Raw genomic sequence first — 23,158 nt, 5'->3', positions numbered from 1 at the left:
GTTTTTCCACTTTCACCGCACGACCACATCGCCACTTTCCTTGCACGTTGCTGTGCAACACCATTCTGCTCACTCATTCTTCCGAAATCCAAGCCAAAATTGGCTTTTAAATTCATTTATTAAAAGTCTTTCTTTTTTCATTTCTAAAACGCGCCCTTACTTTTCACCTTAAATTGAAAGACAAGCCTACGCACCAGTTCATATTGCACACGCGTCTGTTTATTTTATTTTTGTTTATATATGCAAATGGGCCAGCCTCGCCTGCGGCTAGTAAATAAGGAGACCGATAACCATGATGACGTGACACCGCCGGTCTCCCCTCACGACTTACCGAGAACCCCGGTGACGACCAGCCGACCAAAGCGAGCGCGCAAATTCGAGGCACACGCCGATGCCACACTAGCGGAGAATGACCTTACAGAGGCAGACATTGTTGCCGCGCGCGTCAAGGAAGAGTGCCTGCGTCTGTACCAGGCTATCAAGGAGATGGAGAAGGAGTAAGTCATCTACATTGTGTATTTTGCACTTTCGGCATGCGAACAAAGACTGTACAAATAGGACGAGTATTTTTTGTGTTGGCAGTGGAGGATTGTCATGGCTGCGCCATTGTTGAATTGGCTTGCATGATTATATACTATTTGACCTTCTGACATCCTCATATATTTGTGTCGTGTATCGAGTGAGTTAGTGTGTGTGCACATGTACTTTTTTGTCTTTATACGGGAGGATCGCAGATGCATGTCCATATTAGACACGCTTTTTTGGCTGCATCTAATTTGTGTATGTTTACTGCCGCCTTTGTGGGTACAATCAATTTCACTGGTCTGATTTTTTCTCGACACAAATATTTTTGCTTATAATAATTGTAGCGGAGAGCCCGCGTGTATTCCTTTCAATAAGCTGCCGCCAAAGAAGGACTACCCGGACTACTATGTCGAGATCAGCCGCCCGATCGCATTAGACATTATCAGGAGCCGGATCACACGCAACATTTACAAAAGCGTCGCCGATTTTGTTGCCGATGTTAACTTGATGTGCAGCAATGCGCAGCAGTACAACATGCCGGGCTCGGAGATCTGTGAGCTGGCCGAGGAAATCAAGAGCAATGTGAATAGACTGTTTGCTGCCAGCATGCCCACGAACATGCCTCCTGTGACCAGCCCGACTTTTCACATAAAGCTTAAAGTCCGCGAGGAGCGGGCCGCTCAGAGCAATGTTGTCCCGGGTGACATCCCCACATTGCGTGATAATCAGAATGCCCCAAGCCAGACCGTCATCTCTGCGCCCAAGCCCAAGCGCAAGCGTACCAAAGACAATGTGCCAGACAATGCCGAGAGCAATGACGCGGATGATGCCGCAGCAACGCGGCCCGACGCTGCTGGGGTCATATCAACACCAGCCACATTAGGCAGTGCGATAGACGAGCTGTTTCAGGCCATTTACGATGCCGATCTCACCCAGGCACTCCGAGTCCTGGACACACCCGGGCTGCCCCTCAACGAGCATCGCAAGGTCGTGCTGAAGGATCAGGAGATCGGGTCCACCGCCAACGACAATTACACGTGGGCCCCAATGCATGCTGCGGCGTGCTATGGCAGGCTCAAGGTCGCGCAGGTGCTTTGCGACAAGGGCGCCGATATCGAGGCCGTGGACACAATGCATAAGTCTACGCCGCTGGCCTGGGCCGCATACACTGGGCGCAAGCGCCTTGCAAAGTACCTCGTGCGCTCATTAAACGCCAGCGTCAATGCGAGGAACGCGCACGGCCAGCTTCCCATCCAGATTGTGCTGGATCCCAAGAACCCCAAGTGGGCTGAGTTTTTGATGCCCACCGATGGCTCAAAGGTCGACCTGCCGCCACCCGATGAGCATGAGTCGTCGCCAGAGCCCAAGAAGACACCCGTCAAGCGGCCAAAGGCCCGCTCAAGCGAAAATTTGCTCGCCAAATCGCCATCGGTGACTAGTCCCTCGGGGTCGGCCTTGATATTGACACCAGCCTCGGCATTACGGCGTGCCAATGATCAGACCGCCCAGCCAAAAGTGGCCTTGCTTTCTTCAAACCCGCTAGCGATAGCGTCCGTCACATCTGTTGTACCTTCGCGGACTCCCGGCCAGCAAAGCCCGGCGCCCACAGCCTCGTTTCCCGGCCCGCCGATCCCCCAGTGCATTGGCGGCATCGGTCACCAGGAAGTGACACATTCGCAGATGACCGACGCGATGAAGGAGATTGTGGCACAGCTCATCAGCTTTGAGGACGACGAAGGCACTCGTTTGGCCGAGGTCTTTGAGGACCTCCCCGACCGCAAGGAGTACCCAGAGTACTACGAGGTCATTATGCACCCGATGGCGCTCAATCTGGTGCATTCCAGAATAGCTGTTGGCTACCGCAGCTTTGACGCCTTTAATTACGATATGATGTGGATATTTAACAACGCCACATTTTTCAACGAGTCGGACTCGCAGATTTACCAGGACGCGGTGGTCTTGGAGAAGGAGTACAAGCGTGTTTGCCGCCAGGTACTACAGAAGTACGGTATTCCGTTTGACACCTCGTACAATGATGCCGTGGCTCCTGAAGGCCGGTACGTCAACCGCATCACTGCCGGCGATAACGACATCTTTGTCGGCGACTTTATCTACATCAAGTCGGGCACCGAGATGCGCATCGCCATGGTAACCAGGCTGCGCATGTGTGGTCTAAACGATCGGCGAAAGTTTATCGACGGGCGCTGGTTCCTCAAGCCCTCCGACATTCCCGAGCTGGCTGGCCAGCCTGTGTACCCGCACCAGCTGTTTGCCGGCCCGATATTTGACAGCCATGGCGTGCGCGGTATCAGTGGCAAGTGCTACATCTTGCTCCCCAACGTTTATGCGCGCGCGTACCCACAGGGTTATGCCGCTCAGGATGTCTTTATTTGCGATAGCCTGTACGATCCAGGCAGTGGCGAGGGCCAGGCAGGCACGTTCAAGCTTATTACCAACTGGGCACACTGCTTCAAGACCCCTCTTATGAAGCCACCGACATTTGTCACGTACATTACACCGTTTGTGCCTAGCAGGCGGCCTATCGAGCTGTGGAACGCTATCAACCTACTGCCGCACCAGGGCCTCACTATGCTTAACCGCGACGCCGCACGGATACATGAGCAGAACCAGGCGCGTGCGCGTTCTCAGTCCCAGCAAGCCATCATACAACAACAGCAGCATCATAATCAGAATCAGCCACAGCAGTCCGTTGCGGAGCCAAACATGGTTAGACCGCCCATTCAGCTGTCGGCACCGATGGCTGCACCGATGCAGATGAACACACATACGGGCATGCAGATGAACACCCAGGCCAACATGCAAGTACCCATGCACATGCAGCAGGCTCTCCAGCCCAGCGGCAACGTCGCTCATATGCGCCCACCCAGCGTGCAAACCCCGCCCCCGGCCACTAACATTACGCAAACGTACAACCATATAGCTGGGCAGCATCAGCAAAACCTTTCCAAGCTGCAGGCGCAATTGAACCAACAGGAAAACAGCATTCGTCACCAGGCCATGGAGCAGCTAACACAGGCGCAGAATCTAAATCCAAACTACATCGGGTCGGCCCAGCACCAGGCGCTGATGAAGCAGCAGGCGCAGCTCATTGAGCAGGTACAGCAGGCGTATTTTGCCCAAGTAACGCAGCACCAGCAGGTGTACAACCAGCAGGTGCAAATGCTGACCCAGTCTCAGCGCTATCCTCCGCAACAGCAACAGCAACAGCAACAGCAACAGCAACAGCAACATCAGCAGCAGCAGCAGCAGAATCCAGGCATGGTCCCAACTTTATCGCCAATGATAAACATGCCTCAGTCGGTGGGCTCTGTCAACCATGCATCTCCGGGGATGGTCCCGCACAGCCCAGGAATCAACCAGATGATGATGTCGTCGCCCCTCGGGCGGCCAGTACAGGTGATGATGTCGACGCCAATGTCTTCGATGGGCTCGGTACCGCTGTCAGTGTCCCAGCCAAATATGCCTGTGGCGTCTGTAGGTATGGTCAGACTGAGTGCTATTTCTGGACTGTCGTTTGCCACTCATTCACCCAGCTCTAATGGACAACCGACATTCGGCATGGCACCCAACTTTAACCATGATCCACAGCACTTGGTCAATGGCAGCCACCCCAACTTGGTCGACAGGGCCCAGACACCCATGAGAGCCCCGAATGGCACTGCTGGAGCTGGACCGATGGGAATGTCATCGTCGACCCCTTCAGGCGCCAGTGCGCAAGCGATGATGTCTATGTTTCTCCAGCATAAGCAACAGCAGCAGCAACAGCAGCAGCAGCAACAGTTCCAGGAGCAGCTGCCCACCACGCCGAAGCCAACTTTTACGCCGCTGTCTCCGGATTATGGCAATGCAGCCAACGGTCATCATGTCGTCAATCAAAATGGCAGCTCGCTGTCGACCCCCACGCACGGCCAGACCCCAGGCATGCTTCCAGGAATGATTCCAGCCCCAAACCAGCAGCTGCTTGAGGCCTGGAAGAAGAGCACACGTGTGTTCCTGACCCACGGCAACGCCCGCATCTCCAAGGAGCTGGGAATTCAACTGGCAGCTCCGGACTCGAGCCTATTCATGCACATCTCTCTCGGCGGCATCGACACCAACCACGCGCTTTCAGTGCCGCGCTCTGCCAATTCCATTCTGCTGCGCCCAGTACCCGGCCCCTATAGTGCCAACGGCAAAATTATTGTCATGGTATCGGCCAACGGCTCTCGCCAGCAGCCCCGCGAGATTTCTGACAGCAACGCCCAGCCCAGCGACAACGGCTTGGCTGAGGACACGCCCTCCATGGCTAGCGAGGAGGCCGACAAGGACGATTCGCAGGCGGTTGGCGCGCTGATCAAGAGCGCGAACTTTGCGTATGAGGTGCCGCTACAGACCGGAATGAACTTTATTGATATTGAGGTTTTAACGAGCGAGTGGCGAACTGAGGCCTTTTCGGGCGAGGGCTCTGACCAGCAGGTGCCGCCGGCTCTGCTGCCAAACTCACCCAACCCAACACAGACGTCAAAGCACTACATGTTTTTCTTGACGCGCAACTGAGTCGTGTTTTCTTTTACATTTCTATTTGATTATCAATTTTATCCATCTTTAGTTTAAAAAATGAAATGAATTATATATTTTTTTGTAAATGTTTTAAGTTTGGGTCAAGTTGCAAGATATATTCCGCATTGTTATTGCTTGGAGTTGCCCAAATTGATCCACTTAATATAATGCGCAAATACGAGCTATTCGCTGTCTTGCAACTCGAAGTTGTCGAGGTTGTCTAGTGACTGAGAAACCAGTGCCACCCTATATTTAAAAAAATATGCACTATATGTGATTTAATAATATTCATATTGACATGTCCATTTGCAAATATCGTTAATTGATTAAGAGTGTAAATGTACCTTTTGGCCAAATTGTGAGCGTCGCGCTGTATATTCGAAAAAAGCTGTTGACGGCTGGTCGGTGTATCGGCCTTTGCAGGAAGATTTGTCGAAATGGGCTGGCTACAGAACCAATAAAAAACAAAATACGCATAGATTAACAAAAATGTAACTTGTGTCTGGTATAGCAAAAAAACCTCATTCCAAAAAAATTGTAAACTATTATTTTTAATACTGACCTTTCCAGCGAAACACCTTTAATCGAAAGAATAGCGGCTGTCTTTTCTGATTCCTCAGAGATGTTCCACTCATAGTCCGACACCATAAATGTAGACGTCAAGGAGCGCACCTTTTCCGGTCGGCATTCGTCACCTGCCATATTAACGACCACAGTTAATGTGCCATCGTCCGACCCCAGGGGCATTGGCTCGTCTTCGAACACATAAGTTATGTTGGCGGAAAAATGAGTCAGCCCCTGTGATTTATCTTGCAGCTGAATTTGGACTTGTTGTGGCAGATCGTAGTTAGACATTGTAGTAAATATATGAATTTAGATTGGATAATGTGACTGTAGTTGGGGGAGGGGGGAGGCGCCCAGCTTGCATTGCCCTATTAATTAATTAATTAATTTATTTATTTATTATGGTCAGTTATCGTGATAGGGGTTGAACGCTCAAATATGCTACAGAGTTTTGACGGAAAGACAGATAAAAATATGGTGTGGCCAGCAATTGGTTGGTATTCGCCAACTCTATTTGGTATTTTTTGCCATACATGGTTTATTTAAGACAAGTGCTTGTATTAAATAAACTAAGATACGCAACACTTTATAGAAAATTTAGTCAGCGGCCATTACTGATTGTAAATGTTCGATTGAATTTTTTCGTGGCTTTCTAGCCATTCTGTTATTATTTATAAATAATTACAATAAAAACAAACATCTACACTTTGAATTTACCACAGCAATATCCTGAGTGGCTATTGGAACATTTGAAACAAATCACTTTGCAAAAAATAGTGTTTTTAATGATATACATTTCAAATATATGTAAAATTATTTCAACCACTCATTCACTTATTCATTTGTTAAATACATTTTTTGTTTAATTAAATGTCTCCAGTTGAAGACTAACAATTGTCAATGTTTTATAGATTTCAAATCAATGCAGAATGAATCCACCATAGAAAATAATTTTTAAAACTAGAGATTGAGTTAAATAATAATGCTTTTTAATATGTAATTATAAATAAGATTATAATATTGTTACGCAGCCCGAGGATATGGAGGTAGACGCTAAGGGCAAGAGTCACGAGACAGATTTCTGCCAGCTTGCTGATAGATTTGATAATGGCCAAATTACAGGGGACTAAATCAGACGCCAGTGTTGATATCCAGACATACTTTCCGTCTCAAAATAGATGCGCTGAGCGCACGAATACAGGTACGCCAATAATTCCATATCAGGGACCCAGGTTACTTTTATAAGGACCAGTTCTCGCAAACGGAGCACACAACTTCCAGTGTGTGCCATAAAGACATTGAGACACATATATAGGATGAGGTCGACGATAATAGTACTTTGGAAACATTAGTAACAAACCTCTTTATAACTTAACACCTATCCTCTAACACTGTTACAATAGTACTTCCCACACACCCCCTTTTACATAACAATATTATAATTTTAGAGTACATTGTAGCTAGGAGGGGCACATTCCATGTTTGTTCTGTATATAGACCAGGTATTTTATTTTTTATTTTACAAAAGTGTAACATAAGTAAATGAAATGTCTCCAACATTCATTCTTCATAAGTATATATACATTTAAATTATAGCATAGCAAATGCTAACATTTAGAAACTTTGACGTATTTACCGTTGTTGTCATCTTTGTAACTATAGCCGCAGCAGTTTTTATATTGCAGGTGTGCAAAATATCTTCGAGCTCGCTGGACGATTTATTGGGAAACACACTTGGGCGTCTAAGCAACCTATACTACGAGTATATTATATTTACAGGCCAGATGGTTTCCGAATCCCTTCAGAGCAGCTTCAAATATGGGCCAATTTACCTCGCCCAACCCAACATAATTAGTATCAGCAACTCCAAGGATATCCGCAGTGTCCTTGGGTCAAGTAAATTCCACAAACATCACTACTACACTATAACGAAATTCACCAAAGTCAACAGTATAATCACCACGACTGATCCAAATAAAGCCGAAATAAAGCTTTGAATGATGCAGCCGTATTTTACTCCCCTCGTATATGGCCAAAATGGAGCCGTTAATTTTGGAGCACGGGATTCTCCAGATAAAGAAAATCTGGGACACGGCTACCGCAAACAACCAGGAGGTTGGCCACAGCCAGGCGTTCAATCTAAGTGCATTTGGTATTATTTCTCGGCTCGGTTTTGGAAAACAAATTTACCCAGATAAGGAAGGAGATGAAAATGCTACGGAAACTTTAGAGTGGATATACAAGGTGCCCCTGTACTTGTCTCTCCACGGTATGCTCTCTGTTCTGCCCGAGGCTTTGTTTAAAATCGCCAGGTAGCCCTGGGAACATCATTATAAGAGATTCAGTGGGTATGTTGACCAGGCTATAGGTGAACGCCGTGGGTCCTTGGATAAGCACAGGGAGCAGGTGGATTTACTCCAGGGATTACTTGATTGCGAAAAACCCGGATCAAAGATGAGGTTTACCAGGGATGAGATCCACGCCAAGGCATTTATTATTTTACTAGCTGGGATTGATCTCACAGCACAAACAATGAACCTGACGATGTAGTTTCTTTTGCTCTATCCTGAATGCCTCAAGAGAGCCAAGCAAGAAGTAAGGGATACATTCCCAATGACTAATTCATTATCTAGTTCATTCGGTAATTTGTTGAGGTATGCGGAAATAAAGGTACAGCTGCCTTACCTTGAGGCATGTATCTACGAAGCAATGCGGCTTCATCTAACCGCCTGCGTCCAGCTTCCGCTCATAAGCCCTCATAAAAGCTTTACACTACAAAACAACGAAGACCATTTTCCAGCAAAAACATCCATGTTCACTAATCTCTGGGAGGGGGGGGGGGTCTCACCACAGCTCAGCAAACTGGGACCATTCCAAGGTGTTTAATCTCCAGAGCTTCATCGATACACCGAGGGCCAAGCACTCTGTGCTTGAGTTTGGTTACAGCCCGTATGTCTGCTTGGGCATGAACCTTGCGTGGATGAATATAATGCCTATTTTGGCTAATATCCTTTGCGACTATGATATGGAGTCAGCAAAGGATTATACTTTCAGGGGACCAGGGGGTTCTGGATTCCCACGGGGTTCCTAAATTGGCACCAATGTCGTTCTTTCTTACTGCTAAAGTCAAGTACCCGGAGAGAGACTGCAGACTGGTCATTTCCCCCAATACAGAAGCGCACACAGCTGTGTGAATAAGAAAAAAGAAGAATCCACGTGATGCTAACCCCTAAACTCGTCTTAAGAGCAGTGGCGCGAGTATTATAAGCAAGGGATATTTTCTTTTTACGCGTACGCGCGCGGGCTTTGAAAGTGAAGTTTCTCAACTAATCTGGTTCCACAATATTATTCAACATTATTCGATTTTCACCATGTCTTCAGCACTTTACACGCCAGGAGCGGCGGTTGAGCAAGCGCACGACGACGATATCTGGCATTGTAGCTGGATTCCAGGGAAGCACCATTTGGTGACAGCAGGGTCAGACGAAGTGGTGAAGATCTGGGATGCACAAACCGGCGACTGCATTGGCACATTGAAGGACAACGACTATGCGATTACCTCTCTTGACATCAACGCCCAAGGAACCCGCATTCTGACATCCTCGATGGACAACAAAATGCGCATCTGGAACATCGACGACGCACTCTCACGTCCTGGCGGCGATGGTGGTGCGAAGAAATGCAAGCCGGCTTTGGTCATTGATTCGGGACCCATCAATGCGTGGAAGTCGCGGTTTGTGCACCAGGCTGGCGGCGGAGAAGCCCGAGGCAGCAGCAGCAACAGCAGCAGCGCTGGGCTTAAGGAGATTCTCGCGTCGAGTACGGACTCGGGCACGATCAAGCTCTGGTCAGTGTCAGACGGCCGGGAGATACGCGAGCTTAACACGTCGCGGCGCAGTTTCATGTATGCGTTGGCGGTGAGCCCCGACGGCACCAAGGCTGCATGCGCAGGTGTTGGCAGCCACATCTACGTGTTCGACATTGAGTCCGGCGCACTCTCCTGCACGTTCTCGGGGCACTCGGACAATGTGCGGTCGGTGAGTTTCTCTGCGGACTCTACTCTTTTGGTGACGGCTTCGGACGATAAGCAGGTGCAGCTGTACGATGTAAGGCATGGCGTGGCCGTCACAGCGTTCTCCGGCCATCACGGGTGGGTGTTGGATGCGGAAATCCACCCTGGTGGCATGTACATCGCATCGGCGTCGTTGGATACAAAGGTCAAGATTTGGGACGTGGGCCAGCGCAAGTGCATGGAAACTCATGGCCAGCACTCGTCGGCTGCGTGGAGCGTTGCGTGGCAGCGGTCGTCCGATGATGTCGTGACCATGAAGCCAATGCTGGCTTCGGTGGGCGAGGACCGCAGCATTCACTTCTACGACCCACTGCTGGCCTGAATAGAAAGATGGCTTTTTCTTTTGCTGTCGGCTTAGCTTTTTTTGGTGTCAAAGCATTTATTTAAATCAGAGAGCGGCGTGATGCCAGCGGCGTTTTCGCAGCGTCCCTTGGCTGTGTGCTTGGTGCATCGGGCGTTCTCTTGGCCGCGTGGCTACGATGCGACGAAATGGCCCTGCCCACACGCCTGCTGTGGTGCGACGCTGGCGCAGCTGCCCCGCCCAGCCCAAAGCCCGCGGCACCCATTGGGCCCCGAGCGCCGGCATCCTTGTCCTCGGCCATCCTGCGCACAAGCGGCAGCAGCGTCTCATTGGTCTTCTCGGCCGCCCACCCGAGCTTCTCGCCAAGGAACTGGCGCAGCAGGTCGAGCTTGGGGAATCCCCAGGCGAACGCCGCCTCGGGGGATTCGTCGACCTGCGGGTGGAAGTACGCATGCGCGACGCGCGCGTCGGGGAACGACGCCGGGATGCTTGTCTTGCGCACCACCTGTGCGAGCCTGCGCCGCAGCGGCGTCCCGACCAAGTCTCTGGGCACCTCGATGCCCGGCACCACGTCGCTGACCGCCCGGCACCACTGGCCAAACGCCCGCAGCGCATCCAGCACCTGCGCCTCGTCATCCCCAGGCCAGTGTCGGCGGCAGCAGCAGCAGCACTGGTACCAGCACCGGTGTCAGAAGCGGCACAGAAGCGGCACCAGAAGCGGCACCAGCGGCACCAGAAGCGGCACCAGAAGAGAAGCGGCACCAGAAGCGGCACCAGAAGCGGCACCGCCAGCACCAGCACTGGCACCACCGCCAGCACCAGCACTGGCACCACCGCCAGCACCAGCAGCGGCTGCCGGGCCAAACTCCGCCAGAGCCTCCATGGCCAGCACAGGGCCGATGCCCCGGATTCCCACAGTATAGTCGCTGCCGAGAAGGTAGGCCAGGAACACAAGGTCGCGCTGCGCCAGGTTCGAGTCCGCGTAGATGGCCTTGCTCGAGTACATTTCGACAAAGCGGTCCTTCTGGAAAAAGTGCCGGTAGACAACCGTCGACTCGCAGGACGAGAACACAAACGCATCCGAGTCGTCCGTGACCATTCCATCGACCAACCCGGCGCTAACCAGCGCAGCGCACTGCGACTCGGCCTCCATGGGCGCCGTGACATAGGGGATTCCAAACAGCGTCAGGAGCATGCGGATGTCCTCAACCATGTCGGCGCCGATCCCCGACGCGTCCCGCGTGCTGTTGCGCACCCGCGCCCGCAACGACTGCATCTCGCCCTCGAGCTCCGAGCGCATGGCCTCGTAGGACGCGCCCCGGTTCGTCGAGCCGTTGGCAGGCCCGCGCAGCTTCTCGATAAACAGCGCGTACTCGTTCTGCTCAGCCTCGCCGACATCCAAGCCGCGTCCCTGTCGTCGTCACCGCTATCTTCATCCTCGCCGTCGTTGTTTTCAGGAACATCTGCTTCTGTGGCTGTCGCTGGGCTGGCATCGCCAGCAACCGATGTGCCGTGTGCCGCTTCGACATTGATGAAATCATCACTGATCTCCGACCGCTCGTCGTCGTCGTCCGATATGTAATCGGCATCGCTGTCGATGTGCTGCACCTTGTTGGGACCCTGGCTGCCGCGGGTGCTGCCGCCGCCGCTGCCACTGCTGCCGGCGGCCTGAATGCCAGGCCTTACGCCTGTGGCTGCATGCTCTGCGAGCAGCTGCGCCTTTCTGAAGATGGTTTCGCGATGCGCCTTGGCCACATCCTCCTCGGGCTCCCTGGGTTCCGAGAATTCCTCCCCCAAGAGTGCATCGCCAGATCCAGTTGCTGGCTGCGGCTGCGGCTGCGGCGGCAGCAGCATGCTCGAAGACATCAGCAAGCCCATGCCCATGCCCAAGCCGCTGCCGCCGCCGCCGCCGCCGCCGCTGCCGCCGGTCTCCTCCGCCTGGTCAAAGATACTCTCGCGAGCAGCACTATTAGCACCATTGGCGGCATCCTCAAACCCGCGCATGCCAACGCGACGGCCATCATATTCTTCAGCAGACTGATACTCGCCGCCCCGCAGCCGCCTCCACTGCAATGCGCACCCCAAGAACCCAGACAATAGCGACAGGCACGCGACACGCGCCCGCACAAACTCCAGCCCTCCACGGTCCTCAAACACAACACACGGTCTCCCACCCATCGCTATCTCCGCCATCCACTCGTTATCGATCTCTGGCTGCTTTTCCAGTTGCCTATTGGTGCTCCAAACAACATTGCCCAGGGACTCCAATGCCTCGTCATGGAACCAATACCGCATTCTATCGTAGATCGACGGATCAAACCCATACATCTCAGGGGTCACCAGCCGTGACCACTTGTCCAGAAACTCTTCTGCCGTCAGTTCCATGATCAACTGCTGCTGCTTGTGCTCGCTATCTCTCATAGCTGCCTCCTGCGCGTGTTGCTCGGCTTCCTGCATGTACGTGTCATGGTCATGGTCATGGTCATGGTCATGGCCCTGGTTGTTGTTGTATTCGGAGGAGGGAGAGCTGGATCCAATTTCGTGGATGTCGCTGTTAGTGTTGGTGTAGATGAAACTGCCGCTTTCGTCGCTGGAAAGCGCATCTAGGTCCACAGGCTCCGACCCAAAGCCCCCTGGCGCTTGCACACCGGCAACATGTGAATGCTTGGCGATAATCGATTGCTGTAACTGATAATACTGCTGCTGCTTTGGCTGTAATAGCGGCTGGTCGTCTGACACTAGTTCGCGCTCGAGTGCGTCTTGGCGGATATCTCGGTCAGCGCCGGAGCGAGGATCTGCGTAGGGAGAAGCGGTCCGCAATGCTAGCTGTCCCCCAATACGCGCCGGCGAAACATCCTCGAACAACTCATCATCAGACTCATCCGATCCGCCATCAATGCTGCTGCTGCTGTCCACCACGGCTATCGGGTTCCTTTTATCGCCCGGCTCCGGACCTCCGCTCTGACCGCCTCCTCCCATCTTGAGTGTCCATCCTCCAGCCGGATCATCGCCCTTGATCAAAACATACTCCCGGCTCCTCTCTCCAATAACCCTCCCCCGGGCAACCTTCCCACCTCCACCCACTGCCGCCCCCATAGCCCGATGGGCATTCCCTGTGACCTGCAGCCACTGCTGTGTCAACGTATTGCGCTTAACAAGCAACTCAATCTGCTGCTTACTAAAGTCAAGCGCATTCCCAGAAGACCCCAGCATACGCTGGAGCCGATCATGGGAGGTCTGACGAGAGCGCACTTTCAACGCAACAATGATATCGTGTTGGTCTTCGGCGGATAGCGCTTGAAACTCAGCCGAGTCTATGTCGATGTCGATGTCGCCAAGGTTACTGCCAAAGGTGTCCGGGTAACGCGTAGCTAGATCGACCAGCTGCTGGAGATCCTCGGGGTGCGCCATGCGTAGGTCGCGCTCATTGGCCGTGCGTGTCGAGAGAACGTCTTCGTGCATTGGTGGTAGCTCGTATTCGTCGCGCTTGCGCTTCTTCTCGGGGCTCGGGGTCATCGGACCTGCCGTCTTATTGTTGTTGGCGGATATGTGCGCGCTATGTTGGTAATATTAATAACGAATGTTGTATGTGTGTGCATGGGATAGAAATTTTTTGTTTTTTGTTTTGTTTTGTTTAGCATGTATTTGCTCTGTCTCTTCCCATTACTTCCACAGTGCACCACAGCACAACTACACAGCATTATCCACGCACCTTTACTAAAACTTTGGATTATAGCGGGTTTGGGGGGGTGTATAGTGAAATGGGATGAACAATGGTAGTACAAAGCCAGTAAGGGGGAGCACCACCGAAAAAACATCCATATTATTTGCAAAATAACTCACCTTGCGTTTGTACCCAAAGTCGCCGCTGCCACCGCTGACCCACCACTAATCGCGTGCAGCTTAATCTGTGTCTGCAACAAAAGCCTTGCCGCCCGCTTCGCATCTTGACCCTCGCCTCTCTCGCCCCCTTCTCTCCCCAATAGTAATCCGCTTAAGCTCTGGTGCTGTACCATCAAAAACAAATACCGGCCGGATATCGTAGTAGAGTAGCTTGCAGATTCGCCGATAGAACCCAAGGATATGCGCGTCATCCAGGGGGTTTCCTTCGTCATCTTTCATTGCTTTGAGAAGTTGGTAGAGCCATATGGATGCGTCGATTGCCAGTCGTTTGTGGGAGAGCGTTTCGAGTCGGACTGGCCGCGCTGCGGGTTCCAATAGTGTCCAAAGTCCCTTGACTCCCATGATGTTAGTTTATTTAGAGTGCAAGCGTATGTTGAGGATTGTTTTTATATGAAATGGAGTTAATAAAGAAAGAGAAATTTATTTATTTATTTATTATTACGAAATATTAATGAAAATTTTATAAATAAAGAGAAGAGTGGAATTTTTTTATTGCGCAGCTGATTATTGGGAGGTGGCGTGTGTCGTTTTCTTTTTTTTTTGTGCACCACTTTTTTAATTTTTTTTTGTTGCCCAAAAAAATTGCAAATCTCTAAAGAAATATGGAAATTTAAAGCAGTAAATTAAAAACAACAAACAGCGAATCGTAAAAAGAGCCCCAAATATTTTATTGAAAATTTTATTTTATTTATTTTAAAACAACTCCCTTCCGAGTAAGGTGCTAAAAATAAATAAACTGATAAAAAATGTTTTATTTACATCGTTAGTATATTTTGAATAAGAATATAAAATAACTAAATATGAAAATGAATTTTTTTTACGATTCATACAGTTCATGGTTGATACGTATGTGGTGGTCGATCTGATACACGTCCAGTGCAAAGTACTCTGGGCAGTACGGGCAATGGTAGACCTTCAGGTTTGGTCGAATAACCGGGCGCTGATCCTGATTCTGCACCTGGTAGTCGTAGTGAGCGTCATGGCAGGGTGTTTCTTTTGTCTTGCACATCTCTTGCGTATGTGTGTTTAAATAAATAAATGAAAGTAGGTATTTTGTATAAAGATATTTGTGAAAACTCAAAAAATAGAAGAAACAAAAAAATATATATAGATATATAGATATTTGAACAGTAAAAAAATAAATGCAAAGGAAAAATTTAAAATTGAGATGAAAGAGAAACATGCAGCCCCAGTATCATCATTGAACAAGGAGAAACAGCAACATCAGTAGCAAAGAAAAACAGACAGATTCATTATGAACGAAAAAACAATAAACCACCCATTTTTTACCCGCCAGTTTTGTCAAATAAATAAGCACACACAAAGGTGTCAAAATCCAAACTGCCACACTTCACTGTGAAATTTTATCTTTCTATTTCTGAATAATGTTATTAGAACAATTGTCTATTAATTTTTTATTGGGAAAATGCGTGCGGATAGAATTTGAAAAGCAAAAATGCTGCAATTGTGTATATAGTCTTCCCCCCTCCTCCCTTTCTCCCCCAAAAATCTCTAATGGCGGCTAAAAAAGCCGTTGTAATTAGACAATGCTCGTCATTTACGCTGCCTTGGTGCCACACTGACATATGTAGAATAAAGTTGTTAGCAAAACACATTTTTTTAAAGCCAATATCAATCAATTAAATCGAATAACTAAATTTAAATAATGACAACCTGCATGTATGCGCATTCCACACCGCCCACTGACCTGTCTTTGTCTTTTTTCTTTTGCTCTCACGCGCCACTGATCCTATCAAATGCGCTAATAAAGTCTGACATACTGAATGCATCTGCAGATTGGTTCTGGCGCATGGCCGCCAACCCAGCTTCCCTGAACAGCTGCTCGAGCCCTGCTCCGCTATATCCTTCGGTCATCTGCGCGAGCTCATCAATGCACACATCATCATTCAATGGTGAGTTTCTTCCCAACGTCTGTAGAATGCCCACGCGGTCTTGCAGTGATGGCATATTCACTTTGACGAGCTGGTCAAATCGCCCTAGAAATTGCACATATAAAAATGAATTTTTAAAACATTGCATGGCGTGGCATTGGAAAGCCAGGTTTTAATAATAATAATTTTTCTTTCTGAAACGCAAAAAAAAAAACCGAGCCATCCTTTGTTGTGCAAAAAATGAACCAAGTAATCAACAAGCATACAAAGCGGTCGTCATATTTAAATTTGCAAAAAAAATTCTTACCTGGCCTCACAATAGCGTCGTCGATTCTGTCCAATTGGTTAGTGCATCCCACGGCAATCACGCCCCTTGTCTCATGCACACCGTCCATCTCATTAAGCAATGTGCTCAGCACACGCAACGCCGGGCCGCCACTTTCAACTGAGGACCACTCGCGCTTGGCCGCTATCGAGTCAATCTCGTCCATGAAAACAATACACGGTGCTGCCGCCCGCGCCGCACGAAACAGACGCCGAAGCCGGGCCTCTGTCTCACCAAGATACTTTGAAAAAAGCTCTGACCTAAACAAAAAAAGCAAAGAAATAAAACAAAAGTGATTAGTGTGATTTCTTGGATAGTTCAGCCGTCCATATGTCACGAATCTAGGCTCAAAAAAATTTCAAAACATCAGTTTTGGGGGGGGGAAAACCTTACCCGCGGATATATATCACATTACAGGCACTTTCGCCAATCATAGCCAGCGCCATGGCTGTCTTGCCGCACCCTGACGGTCCGTACAGCAAGATTCCCGAGGGCGGATTGATGCCCAAGGATGATGAATTTTCAGTGGTAGCCAGTCGCATAAACCGCTGCAAAGACTGCTTGATGGTATCGTAGCCGCCAATATCAGACCAGCGCTTGGTTGGCCGCACACCTTCAAACTCCATCTGCTGTGAGGGCCGCACCGCTTGCAGAGATGCCGCGAACTGACTCCAAGATGGCAGAGTGTCAACCTGACAAGTGCCGGATTGCCCAACACTTCTCTGTGCAATTGCCTCTCCGGGTTGCAGATTAAGTTGTGACAAGTCCGCCGCCAGGGCATCCACGCCATTTGTTTTTATATCGCGCGGGTTTCTCTCACTAAGCATGCGTAGGAACGCTTGTCGACAAAGAGCACTGATATCGCGGGCGACGTAGCCAGCAGTTGAGTTGGCAACCCTTCTGGACAAAGCATCGATCTCGGCATCGCCGGCCATTGCCTGGTTGTCAGACCCTGCTGCCGCTGCCGCCATGAGCCTCCGCATGATTGAGTACACAACTTCCTCGCGCCGTGGAAGCGTGGGCACAGGCACCAGCTGACAATGCTGCAGCGCGTCGCAGCGCTTGGCACCTGCCGGCATATCTGCCGCCTCAACGTTGGACTCGAGCACGAGAAACACATCAGCGGGGATGTTTTCGCCAAACTTGCAAAACTGGTCATTTAATCCGGTCAGCTCCTCGGTAAGCTCCTTGTCATTCAAGGTATCTATACGGTCCAGTACAATAACCGATGGTGCAGATGCGCTTGCCCTGTTGGCAAGATCAGCCAGTGCCATTGATATGTACTCGTCGGCAAAGTCCGTGCTCGTGGCATTTACGATGATGTCGCTAAGGTTGCCGTAGATAACCGGGTATTCAAGCCGCTCGAGCGCAGCATTGATTATGGTGGTTTTGCCCGACCCCGATATACCGGTCACGCAGACCGACTGCAGCGGGTTGATACATAGGTGTTGGAACTTATCCTTGTTGTTAAAGTAGCTGCGGATCTCGCTGACCAAATTGGCAGCCTCAGGTTCATAGCCCGGCACTTTATCCCGTATATTCTGATCAGAACCCCCTTTTATAATGGTGAACTGTGTCTCGCGTCCAACGACTCCGTCCGCAGCGCATTCCTGCTGTGATTCCGATGTCTCCCGTGTCTCCCGTGTTGCGCTGACGACAACAAAGCTGACATTTTGGCTGCCAATGAGCAATGTCACTGTCTGGCCCTGTTCTAGTTTTGACCCCAACAGCTGACGCCGGATGGTGCGCTGCCACCTCTCGGGGCAATACAGATGAAGATCAGCATCCTGCTTCGGCACGCAGCTTGCCTGACAATGCCAGGGTATGACCATGTCTTTGCATCCTTCGGCTGGTCGAATAACAACAATCTGCAGCGCCTGGTTGATATCCATGTCAATGTCTGATGGTGCAGATTTGGTATATAAAGAAATATGATTTAAAAAAGTGCTATTGGAACGGCAGATCCGCCACACAAGCTGGCTCGCTCGAGTTGATAGGCGCAGCCTGATCAAGCAACTTTATTCGAGGTTTATGGGCTGATCAAATAACTTTTAGCCCGAGCCCAGATTTTAATCGCAATATAATCTATTTTCTCTCTCCGAGCCCAGATTTCAAAAGGCGGTAAAAAGATACACAGACTGTGGTGCCACAAGATTAACCCAAAAACTTATATTATTTGTTTTTTGTTTTAATTATGAAGCACCACCAATATTTATACAAACAAGAATGCAAACTTACACAACAACCTTACCTTTACAACTCACTCACGCATAATCACAGCCTATCAGTAACAACATACAATGCCCTCGCCGCGCGTTGAAATTCAGTATTGCACACAGTGCCGGTGGCTACTGCGCGCCGGATGGACAGCGCAAGAGCTACTGACGACGTTCATAGACGCCCTTGGCGAAGTCGCCCTGGTGCCAAAGACAGGCGGTGTGTTTGCCATCTACGTCAATGGGGAGCTTGTTTTTGACCGCAAGACTGAGGGTAGGTTTCCCGAAATGAAGGAAGTCAAGCAGCTCGTTCGCAACAAGATCGCGCCAGAGATGGCATTGGGCCATAGCGATACAGCTGTCAAGAGCCAAGCACAGAAGCTAGAAGAATCGCACAGTTCCTCCGCTACCTGCGAAACATGTCCTGCGCCAGCACCAAAGATCGAATAAAGTACGGTTTTGAAAACAGCTTTGTCTTGTTTGGGAACCAGTGAGCAAAAACGATACATTGTCAATTCTTTTTTTGTTGAGCGTTGGTTTGTATTAATAAATTAAATATAAAAAAGAAGAGTAAATGTATAAATGATATATAAGCGGGCGCTCAGTAGTTCTGTGTGACGTGCTGGTTGTTGCTGTAGTAGTTGCCGAGCTTTCCAGCCATTGTCTGTTGCTGGAGCTGCGTTTGGTATTGTGGCTGGGACTGGGCGTGCACGCTGGCCATCAGCCCGCTGAAGATCGGCCCCTCATCGTACGACACCAATGGCACATTGCCACGAGCAAACAACGCTGGCTTGGCCGCAGTGTACGCGCCGATATCGAGCTCCGGGTTGTCCATCTGCATCAGCGGGAACTGGGCGCTCGTTATATGGGCTGCGCCGCCAACATGTGCCGGACGAGGCTTTGACTGCTCTGTGACCTGCAGCAGCGACCCCTGCGTAAATACATTGCCATCCTGCGCCATTATGTTCTGCATGGCGCGCGATGCGGCGAGTGCCTTGCTCTCCCGGGGCTGCGCTAGCAGCGAGCCCTTGGCGTAAAACTCCTCTTCTGGCGGCTGGTTTGCCCTGGCCTCGGCAGCTGTCTTGCGAGGCCTGGACAACAGCGTTCCGGGAAGGAACAGCTCCTCGTTAGCCTGCATGTCGTCGTTCATGTCTTCGGCATGTGTGCCGGCACCGGGCGTCACTTCCTTAAAGTCGCTGACGTCCACGCCGCCCTGATCGACTAGCCGCACGAGCGCCGACGGGTCGTGCTTGCTGGCTGCCGCAATACGATTTATCGACGTCACGAGCTCGGAGGCAAAGTCCGAGTTTTCTTGCCCTGGCCGTCAGCCTCGTTGCCCTGCTTGTCAGCCATCAGATCAACCAGAGGCTTATTGATGGGGGTGCTGTTGTCAGCACCCTTGATAGCACTAGCCTCGACAACGCGGTTCTCCAGCACTTGGCGGAATTTGATTTGGTTTTTGGCAAGCCGGAATACCAGCAGCCACTCGCGCAGACTCTCCAGGCTCTGCACTGCGAACCACTTTACGTAGTCCTCATCGGGCTTTTCAAACATTTGCATCGGCATCTCTGACTTTAGGCCAAACACAAACCTGGTTGGCGCTCCTCGCAGCGGCTCAAAGGGCGTGTATACGTCGTTGTTAGTCAGCGTCAGGTAGTGCGTGCCCTTCTTCGACTTGCTGCGGCTGTCCTTCACATAAATCATATTGTGGTCCTGCAGCCGGAACACGCCCTTCTGCCACTTGTTCTTCTTGACCCGGTAATACAGCATGCCCTGAATGGCATGGTCACCCGGCTGCACGCCGCCAAGAAGAGTCAGCGACGACTGCTGCGAAAAACCCTTGACAATAATGTAGTTATTGCTCCGCGGCTCCCAGCTCTCGACCAGCCCCATGAGGTTCTCAAAGTGGTTGAGTGGCCGCTCGATGCCAAAGTACTCAACCAACTCAAACAGCGCCCACGAGTTCTTTTGTGGATCAATGATCCCGCTTTTCTTCATGTCGTTGATAATCATCTCGCAGGTTGTGTACTTTGTCAGCGCAAATGTGTAGTAGCGCTGCGCGTCCTCCACATAGATGCGAATCGAGATCTTGCGCACCTCAAGCACTTTGAGCTTTTCCAGCGCCTTTTGCACCTTCTGGCCGCGCGTAAGCTCGACAGGATTCAGCGGGGGCATACTCAGTGGCTCCAGCTTCAGCTGCGTGTCCAAGTCACCAAGGTTGGCCGGTAGATTGGCTGTCAGCTGGTTGAGCGGTCGGCTGTCATCATCCAGCGCTGCACCATCATCGTCTTCGAAGTTCAGGGTCGACATGATAAGCTCGTCGAGTCCCAGGCCGCCTCCGCCAGTCACTGAGTCCTCCAAGCCCGTGGTGAAATCAGAAATCTCTAGCGGCTTGAACTCGATAATATGTTTGGGCTCAGCCTCTGTATCCCCACAGTCAAGGTGATCGCTCTGTCCGCTGTAGTCGACAGGTTCAACCAGCCCGTTGCTGATGGCTAGGCCCCGGCGCATGAGCGCGAGCGAGAAGCGCTTGCGAGCTGCCAGACTGCCGCTCATAATGCCGTCGAGATCGGTCAGCAGCTGGTCTATATCGCCATAGTCCTCAGGAACCACCCAATCGACAACTGCCTTGGAGCCTGAGTAATCGGTCGACGCAGTTAGCAGCTCAACAGGCCCGGCGCGCAGTATCTCCATTATTGAGTCACTGCTGGATGATGGAGTGTCAAAGTGCAATTCTACAGAGCGGGTCGCACCGTTGCAACCATCAAACCTGTTGACACCGCCAGCGGCCTTGATTGTCCTCCGGCGCAGCAATTCGGTGCTATTGGCAAAGCCATTTTCATCGTCGAATCCGTCGTCTTCAGCTTCTATGTCAGCTTCCATATCAAACTCTGCCGTTTGTTTGGTGATCTCCACAATGTCTGCCAGCGCGACGTACTGCACAGCGGCACGCGGCCTTGAGCTGGGCTGTTTAACAGGCAGGCCTGGGAGAGTCATTCCGGTTGGCAGGTATCCGGCCGAACGCCTTGTTTTCACGTCTTTCGCGGCCGGCTTCTCTTTGACACTCGATTCTCTTGACAGCGCGTTCTGCTCGTTTTCTTTGGAGTTGTGGCTAGCTGCGTCCGACTCGTTACCAGCGACATCCGTGGATGACGGCTCGTCTGTGAGCTCATCCTGCTTGACTGGCAATGTTGGAAGCGGGCGTGCTGGCGGCTGCTGCTTCTGTGAATGCGCGCGCGAGTGCGTGCGAGACGCAGCAGCGCTTGTGCTGGGCGATGCGCAGCTGGCTGCTGCAATCTCAGACTCGGAATTGCTGTGGCTGTCAGGGACAGGTCTGATCCCCGATTCGAGCTCTGCCTTGAGCCTGTCGAGGGGTGCATCCTCATCGTCACTCCCAAGGACCTGCGGTTGGTCCTGCTTCACCGTGCCCCTTACGATTTCGAGAGGCTTGGCCAACCGCAGCAGCTCTGTATCTATTTTACCCTGCTGGCAAATGCCCCTCGTACGAACAAGCAGGCTGCGTGATTTTGTGCTGCCTCGCTGGATGGAGAGATCGCTGTTGTCTACAGAGTCGGGCACACGCTGGTGAGATCCTATGACAGTCGGTGCGGTGCTCTTCGTGCGGCGCACAGCCGCAGCCAGAGATTCCCCGCTGGGAACAGTGCTGTTGGAGATGACCGACAGGGGTACGTCGTCGTCGCTACTGTTGCTGCCGCCACTATCGGTATCGTTGTGACTGTTATCATTTCTGCTAAGTGAGGCAAATGATCCAGACACAGCAGCGAGGTGCTTCCGATTGCGCGTGTCTTGCTTTGATGTCTGTGCCAGGGAATAGTTGCTGGCGCTGTTGACATTTGATGCTGTCGAGGGCACCCTCGAGACAGCGCTTGTCTTTGGTTTTGTCTTTGTCTTAAAATTGAGCTTCTGGCCAATGTCACCATATAAAGGCTTCTTCGTAACATTGCTCACCCTGTATATTGACTCGTCGGAAGAGTTTGACGCGAACGATTCAGATGATTCGGATGATTCGGACGCCGACCCTTCGCTCTTTGAGTCTTCCTCTGACGCAGCGACACCATCAGAGTGCAATGCTTTGCTGGTGATCTCTAAATGATTGACGCTTGGCTGCTGGCTGTGTATGTTGTTACTGTTCGTCCAAGGCCGCCCGCTGCTACGGCGAGACGAACCGCCGTCTCCAACTACCAGTGGCGAGTAATTCGAGGCGGCATCGGATTGCGCTGCAATCGGCGCAGCATACTGAGTTCCCAAGTTCGGGTTGTGTGGTGTGCTTTGGAAGCCCAGAGAGTAGGGAGTGTTGTCAAGCTCGTGGTGGCCAACAAATCCCTCGTGCATCCACTCAGCCTGGCCCTTGCCCTGGTATTGCTGCTCCTGCACCAGGCGATACTGCTGAAGGAACTGCTGCTGGAATTGCTGCTGCTGCTGTTCAAGTTCAAGCTCCAGCTGCTGCTGGGGATCGATCGGTTGAGCATAGTTCTGTGGCTGGTGGTAATGGTCGTACTGTGGATACGCCTGTTGTGAATAGTGTTGTTGTGGATACATCTGCATTTGCATATGTGGCGGCTGATGCTGATGCTGATAAGATGGTTGTCGCTGGTGATGTTGCTGCTGCTGTTGCTGGGCTGGGAAGCCGTGTGCTGCCATTTCGCTCAGTGGCTTGTGATCGTCATCGGTATTGGTTCCAAAGTCTGGCTGCTGTGGCTGCGGCTGCGGCTGGGGCTGTAATTGCCTCCGCCGCCTGCGCTGGTTCGGCTGGTGCTTCCAGGGACCAAGGTCCTGGGA

General features: G+C 51.1%; 9 protein-coding genes across 9 annotated transcripts; 6 read left to right on the top strand and 3 right to left on the bottom strand.

Annotated features, from left to right (window-relative positions):
* Nucleotides 1-260: 260 nt before the first annotated feature.
* Nucleotides 261-3,942, top strand: BX661DRAFT_1895 (uncharacterized protein). The gene is made up of 3 exons (XM_051537583.1): nucleotides 261-501; nucleotides 870-3,344; nucleotides 3,467-3,942. Exons 1-3 carry the CDS (start codon nucleotides 410-412, stop codon nucleotides 3,636-3,638), a joined length of 2,739 nt encoding a protein of 912 aa, XP_051394968.1. The 5' UTR covers nucleotides 261-409; the 3' UTR covers nucleotides 3,639-3,942.
* BX661DRAFT_175108 (uncharacterized protein) lies at nucleotides 3,696-5,171 on the top strand. Its single transcript, XM_051533994.1, has one exon. The coding sequence runs from the start codon at nucleotides 3,706-3,708 to the stop codon at nucleotides 5,080-5,082; it is 1,377 nt and encodes a 458-aa protein (XP_051394967.1). The 5' UTR covers nucleotides 3,696-3,705; the 3' UTR covers nucleotides 5,083-5,171.
* BX661DRAFT_202377 (uncharacterized protein) lies at nucleotides 5,145-5,969 on the bottom strand. The gene is made up of 3 exons (XM_051538505.1): nucleotides 5,648-5,969; nucleotides 5,430-5,531; nucleotides 5,145-5,331 (listed from the first exon to the last, which is right to left on the bottom strand). Exons 1-3 carry the CDS (start codon nucleotides 5,938-5,940, stop codon nucleotides 5,268-5,270), a joined length of 459 nt encoding a protein of 152 aa, XP_051394966.1. The 5' UTR covers nucleotides 5,941-5,969; the 3' UTR covers nucleotides 5,145-5,267.
* Nucleotides 5,970-7,429: 1,460 nt separating this feature from the next.
* Nucleotides 7,430-7,836, top strand: BX661DRAFT_175104 (uncharacterized protein). The gene has a single exon (XM_051533993.1). The coding sequence runs from the start codon at nucleotides 7,434-7,436 to the stop codon at nucleotides 7,644-7,646; it is 213 nt and encodes a 70-aa protein (XP_051394965.1). The 5' UTR covers nucleotides 7,430-7,433; the 3' UTR covers nucleotides 7,647-7,836.
* BX661DRAFT_195203 (uncharacterized protein) lies at nucleotides 7,678-8,740 on the top strand (the record flags this gene model as incomplete). The annotated part of the gene is made up of 3 exons (XM_051537923.1): nucleotides 7,678-7,792; nucleotides 7,880-7,961; nucleotides 8,503-8,740. The coding sequence occupies 3 exons, from the start codon at nucleotides 7,678-7,680 to the stop codon at nucleotides 8,738-8,740; spliced, it is 435 nt and encodes a 144-aa protein (XP_051394964.1).
* A 280-nt stretch (nucleotides 8,741-9,020) lies between these two features.
* Nucleotides 9,021-10,104, top strand: BX661DRAFT_158779 (WD40-repeat-containing domain protein; the record flags this gene model as incomplete). The annotated part of the gene is made up of 2 exons (XM_051533288.1): nucleotides 9,021-9,382; nucleotides 9,437-10,104. The coding sequence occupies 2 exons, from the start codon at nucleotides 9,021-9,023 to the stop codon at nucleotides 10,041-10,043; spliced, it is 969 nt and encodes a 322-aa protein (XP_051394963.1). The 3' UTR covers nucleotides 10,044-10,104.
* On the bottom strand, nucleotides 10,091-15,175 carry BX661DRAFT_221565 (uncharacterized protein). The gene is made up of 6 exons (XM_051538837.1): nucleotides 14,772-15,175; nucleotides 14,036-14,218; nucleotides 13,866-13,980; nucleotides 11,484-13,527; nucleotides 10,735-11,433; nucleotides 10,091-10,650 (listed from the first exon to the last, which is right to left on the bottom strand). The coding sequence occupies exons 1-6, from the start codon at nucleotides 15,106-15,108 to the stop codon at nucleotides 10,105-10,107; spliced, it is 3,924 nt and encodes a 1,307-aa protein (XP_051394962.1). The 5' UTR covers nucleotides 15,109-15,175; the 3' UTR covers nucleotides 10,091-10,104.
* Nucleotides 15,176-15,550: 375 nt separating this feature from the next.
* On the bottom strand, nucleotides 15,551-17,221 carry BX661DRAFT_158772 (P-loop containing nucleoside triphosphate hydrolase protein; the record flags this gene model as incomplete). The annotated part of the gene is made up of 4 exons (XM_051533287.1): nucleotides 15,551-15,922; nucleotides 16,125-16,402; nucleotides 16,536-16,859; nucleotides 16,905-17,221. 4 exons carry the CDS (start codon nucleotides 17,219-17,221, stop codon nucleotides 15,660-15,662), a joined length of 1,182 nt encoding a protein of 393 aa, XP_051394961.1. The 3' UTR covers nucleotides 15,551-15,659.
* A 995-nt stretch (nucleotides 17,222-18,216) lies between these two features.
* Nucleotides 18,217-18,921, top strand: BX661DRAFT_175093 (seleno protein W-related protein). Its single transcript, XM_051533992.1, has one exon. The coding sequence runs from the start codon at nucleotides 18,443-18,445 to the stop codon at nucleotides 18,806-18,808; it is 366 nt and encodes a 121-aa protein (XP_051394960.1). The 5' UTR covers nucleotides 18,217-18,442; the 3' UTR covers nucleotides 18,809-18,921.
* The last annotated feature ends 4,237 nt before the right edge of the window (nucleotides 18,922-23,158 follow it).

Source organism: Kickxella alabastrina (genome assembly GCF_025024165.1).
Source record: "Kickxella alabastrina strain RSA 675 chromosome Unknown BX661scaffold_1, whole genome shotgun sequence".
Lineage (NCBI taxonomy): Eukaryota > Fungi > Kickxellomycota > Kickxellomycetes > Kickxellales > Kickxellaceae > Kickxella > Kickxella alabastrina.
The sequence above is the reverse complement of the archived record's forward strand: the minus strand, read 5'-3'. Positions and strand labels throughout refer to the sequence as shown.

Coding starts and splice junctions, on each gene's coding strand:
- BX661DRAFT_202377 (XM_051538505.1), bottom strand. CDS start 5,940: ATGTCTAACTACGATCTGCCACAACAAGTCCAAATTCAGCTGCAAGAT. Junction 5,532..5,647: donor AAAGGTGTTTCGCTGGAAAG/GTCAGTATTAAA, acceptor TTGGTTCTGTAG/CCAGCCCATTTCGACAAATC. Junction 5,332..5,429: donor GCTCACAATTTGGCCAAAAG/GTACATTTACAC, acceptor TTTTAAATATAG/GGTGGCACTGGTTTCTCAGT.
- BX661DRAFT_175104 (XM_051533993.1), top strand. CDS start 7,434: ATGGTTTCCGAATCCCTTCAGAGCAGCTTCAAATATGGGCCAATTTAC.
- BX661DRAFT_175093 (XM_051533992.1), top strand. CDS start 18,443: ATGCCCTCGCCGCGCGTTGAAATTCAGTATTGCACACAGTGCCGGTGG.
- BX661DRAFT_1895 (XM_051537583.1), top strand. CDS start 410: ATGACCTTACAGAGGCAGACATTGTTGCCGCGCGCGTCAAGGAAGAGT. Junction 502..869: donor AGGAGATGGAGAAGGAGTAA/GTCATCTACATT, acceptor TAATAATTGTAG/CGGAGAGCCCGCGTGTATTC. Junction 3,345..3,466: donor ATGAACACCCAGGCCAACAT/GCAAGTACCCAT, acceptor ACAACCATATAG/CTGGGCAGCATCAGCAAAAC.
- BX661DRAFT_175108 (XM_051533994.1), top strand. CDS start 3,706: ATGCTGACCCAGTCTCAGCGCTATCCTCCGCAACAGCAACAGCAACAG.
- BX661DRAFT_221565 (XM_051538837.1), bottom strand. CDS start 15,108: ATGTTTCTCTTTCATCTCAATTTTAAATTTTTCCTTTGCATTTATTTT. Junction 13,981..14,035: donor GCCGGTATTTGTTTTTGATG/GTACAGCACCAG, acceptor GGGGCGAGAGAG/GCGAGGGTCAAGATGCGAAG. Junction 10,651..10,734: donor TGCCGCTGGTGCCGCTTCTG/GTGCCGCTTCTG, acceptor GGGGATGACGAG/GCGCAGGTGCTGGATGCGCT.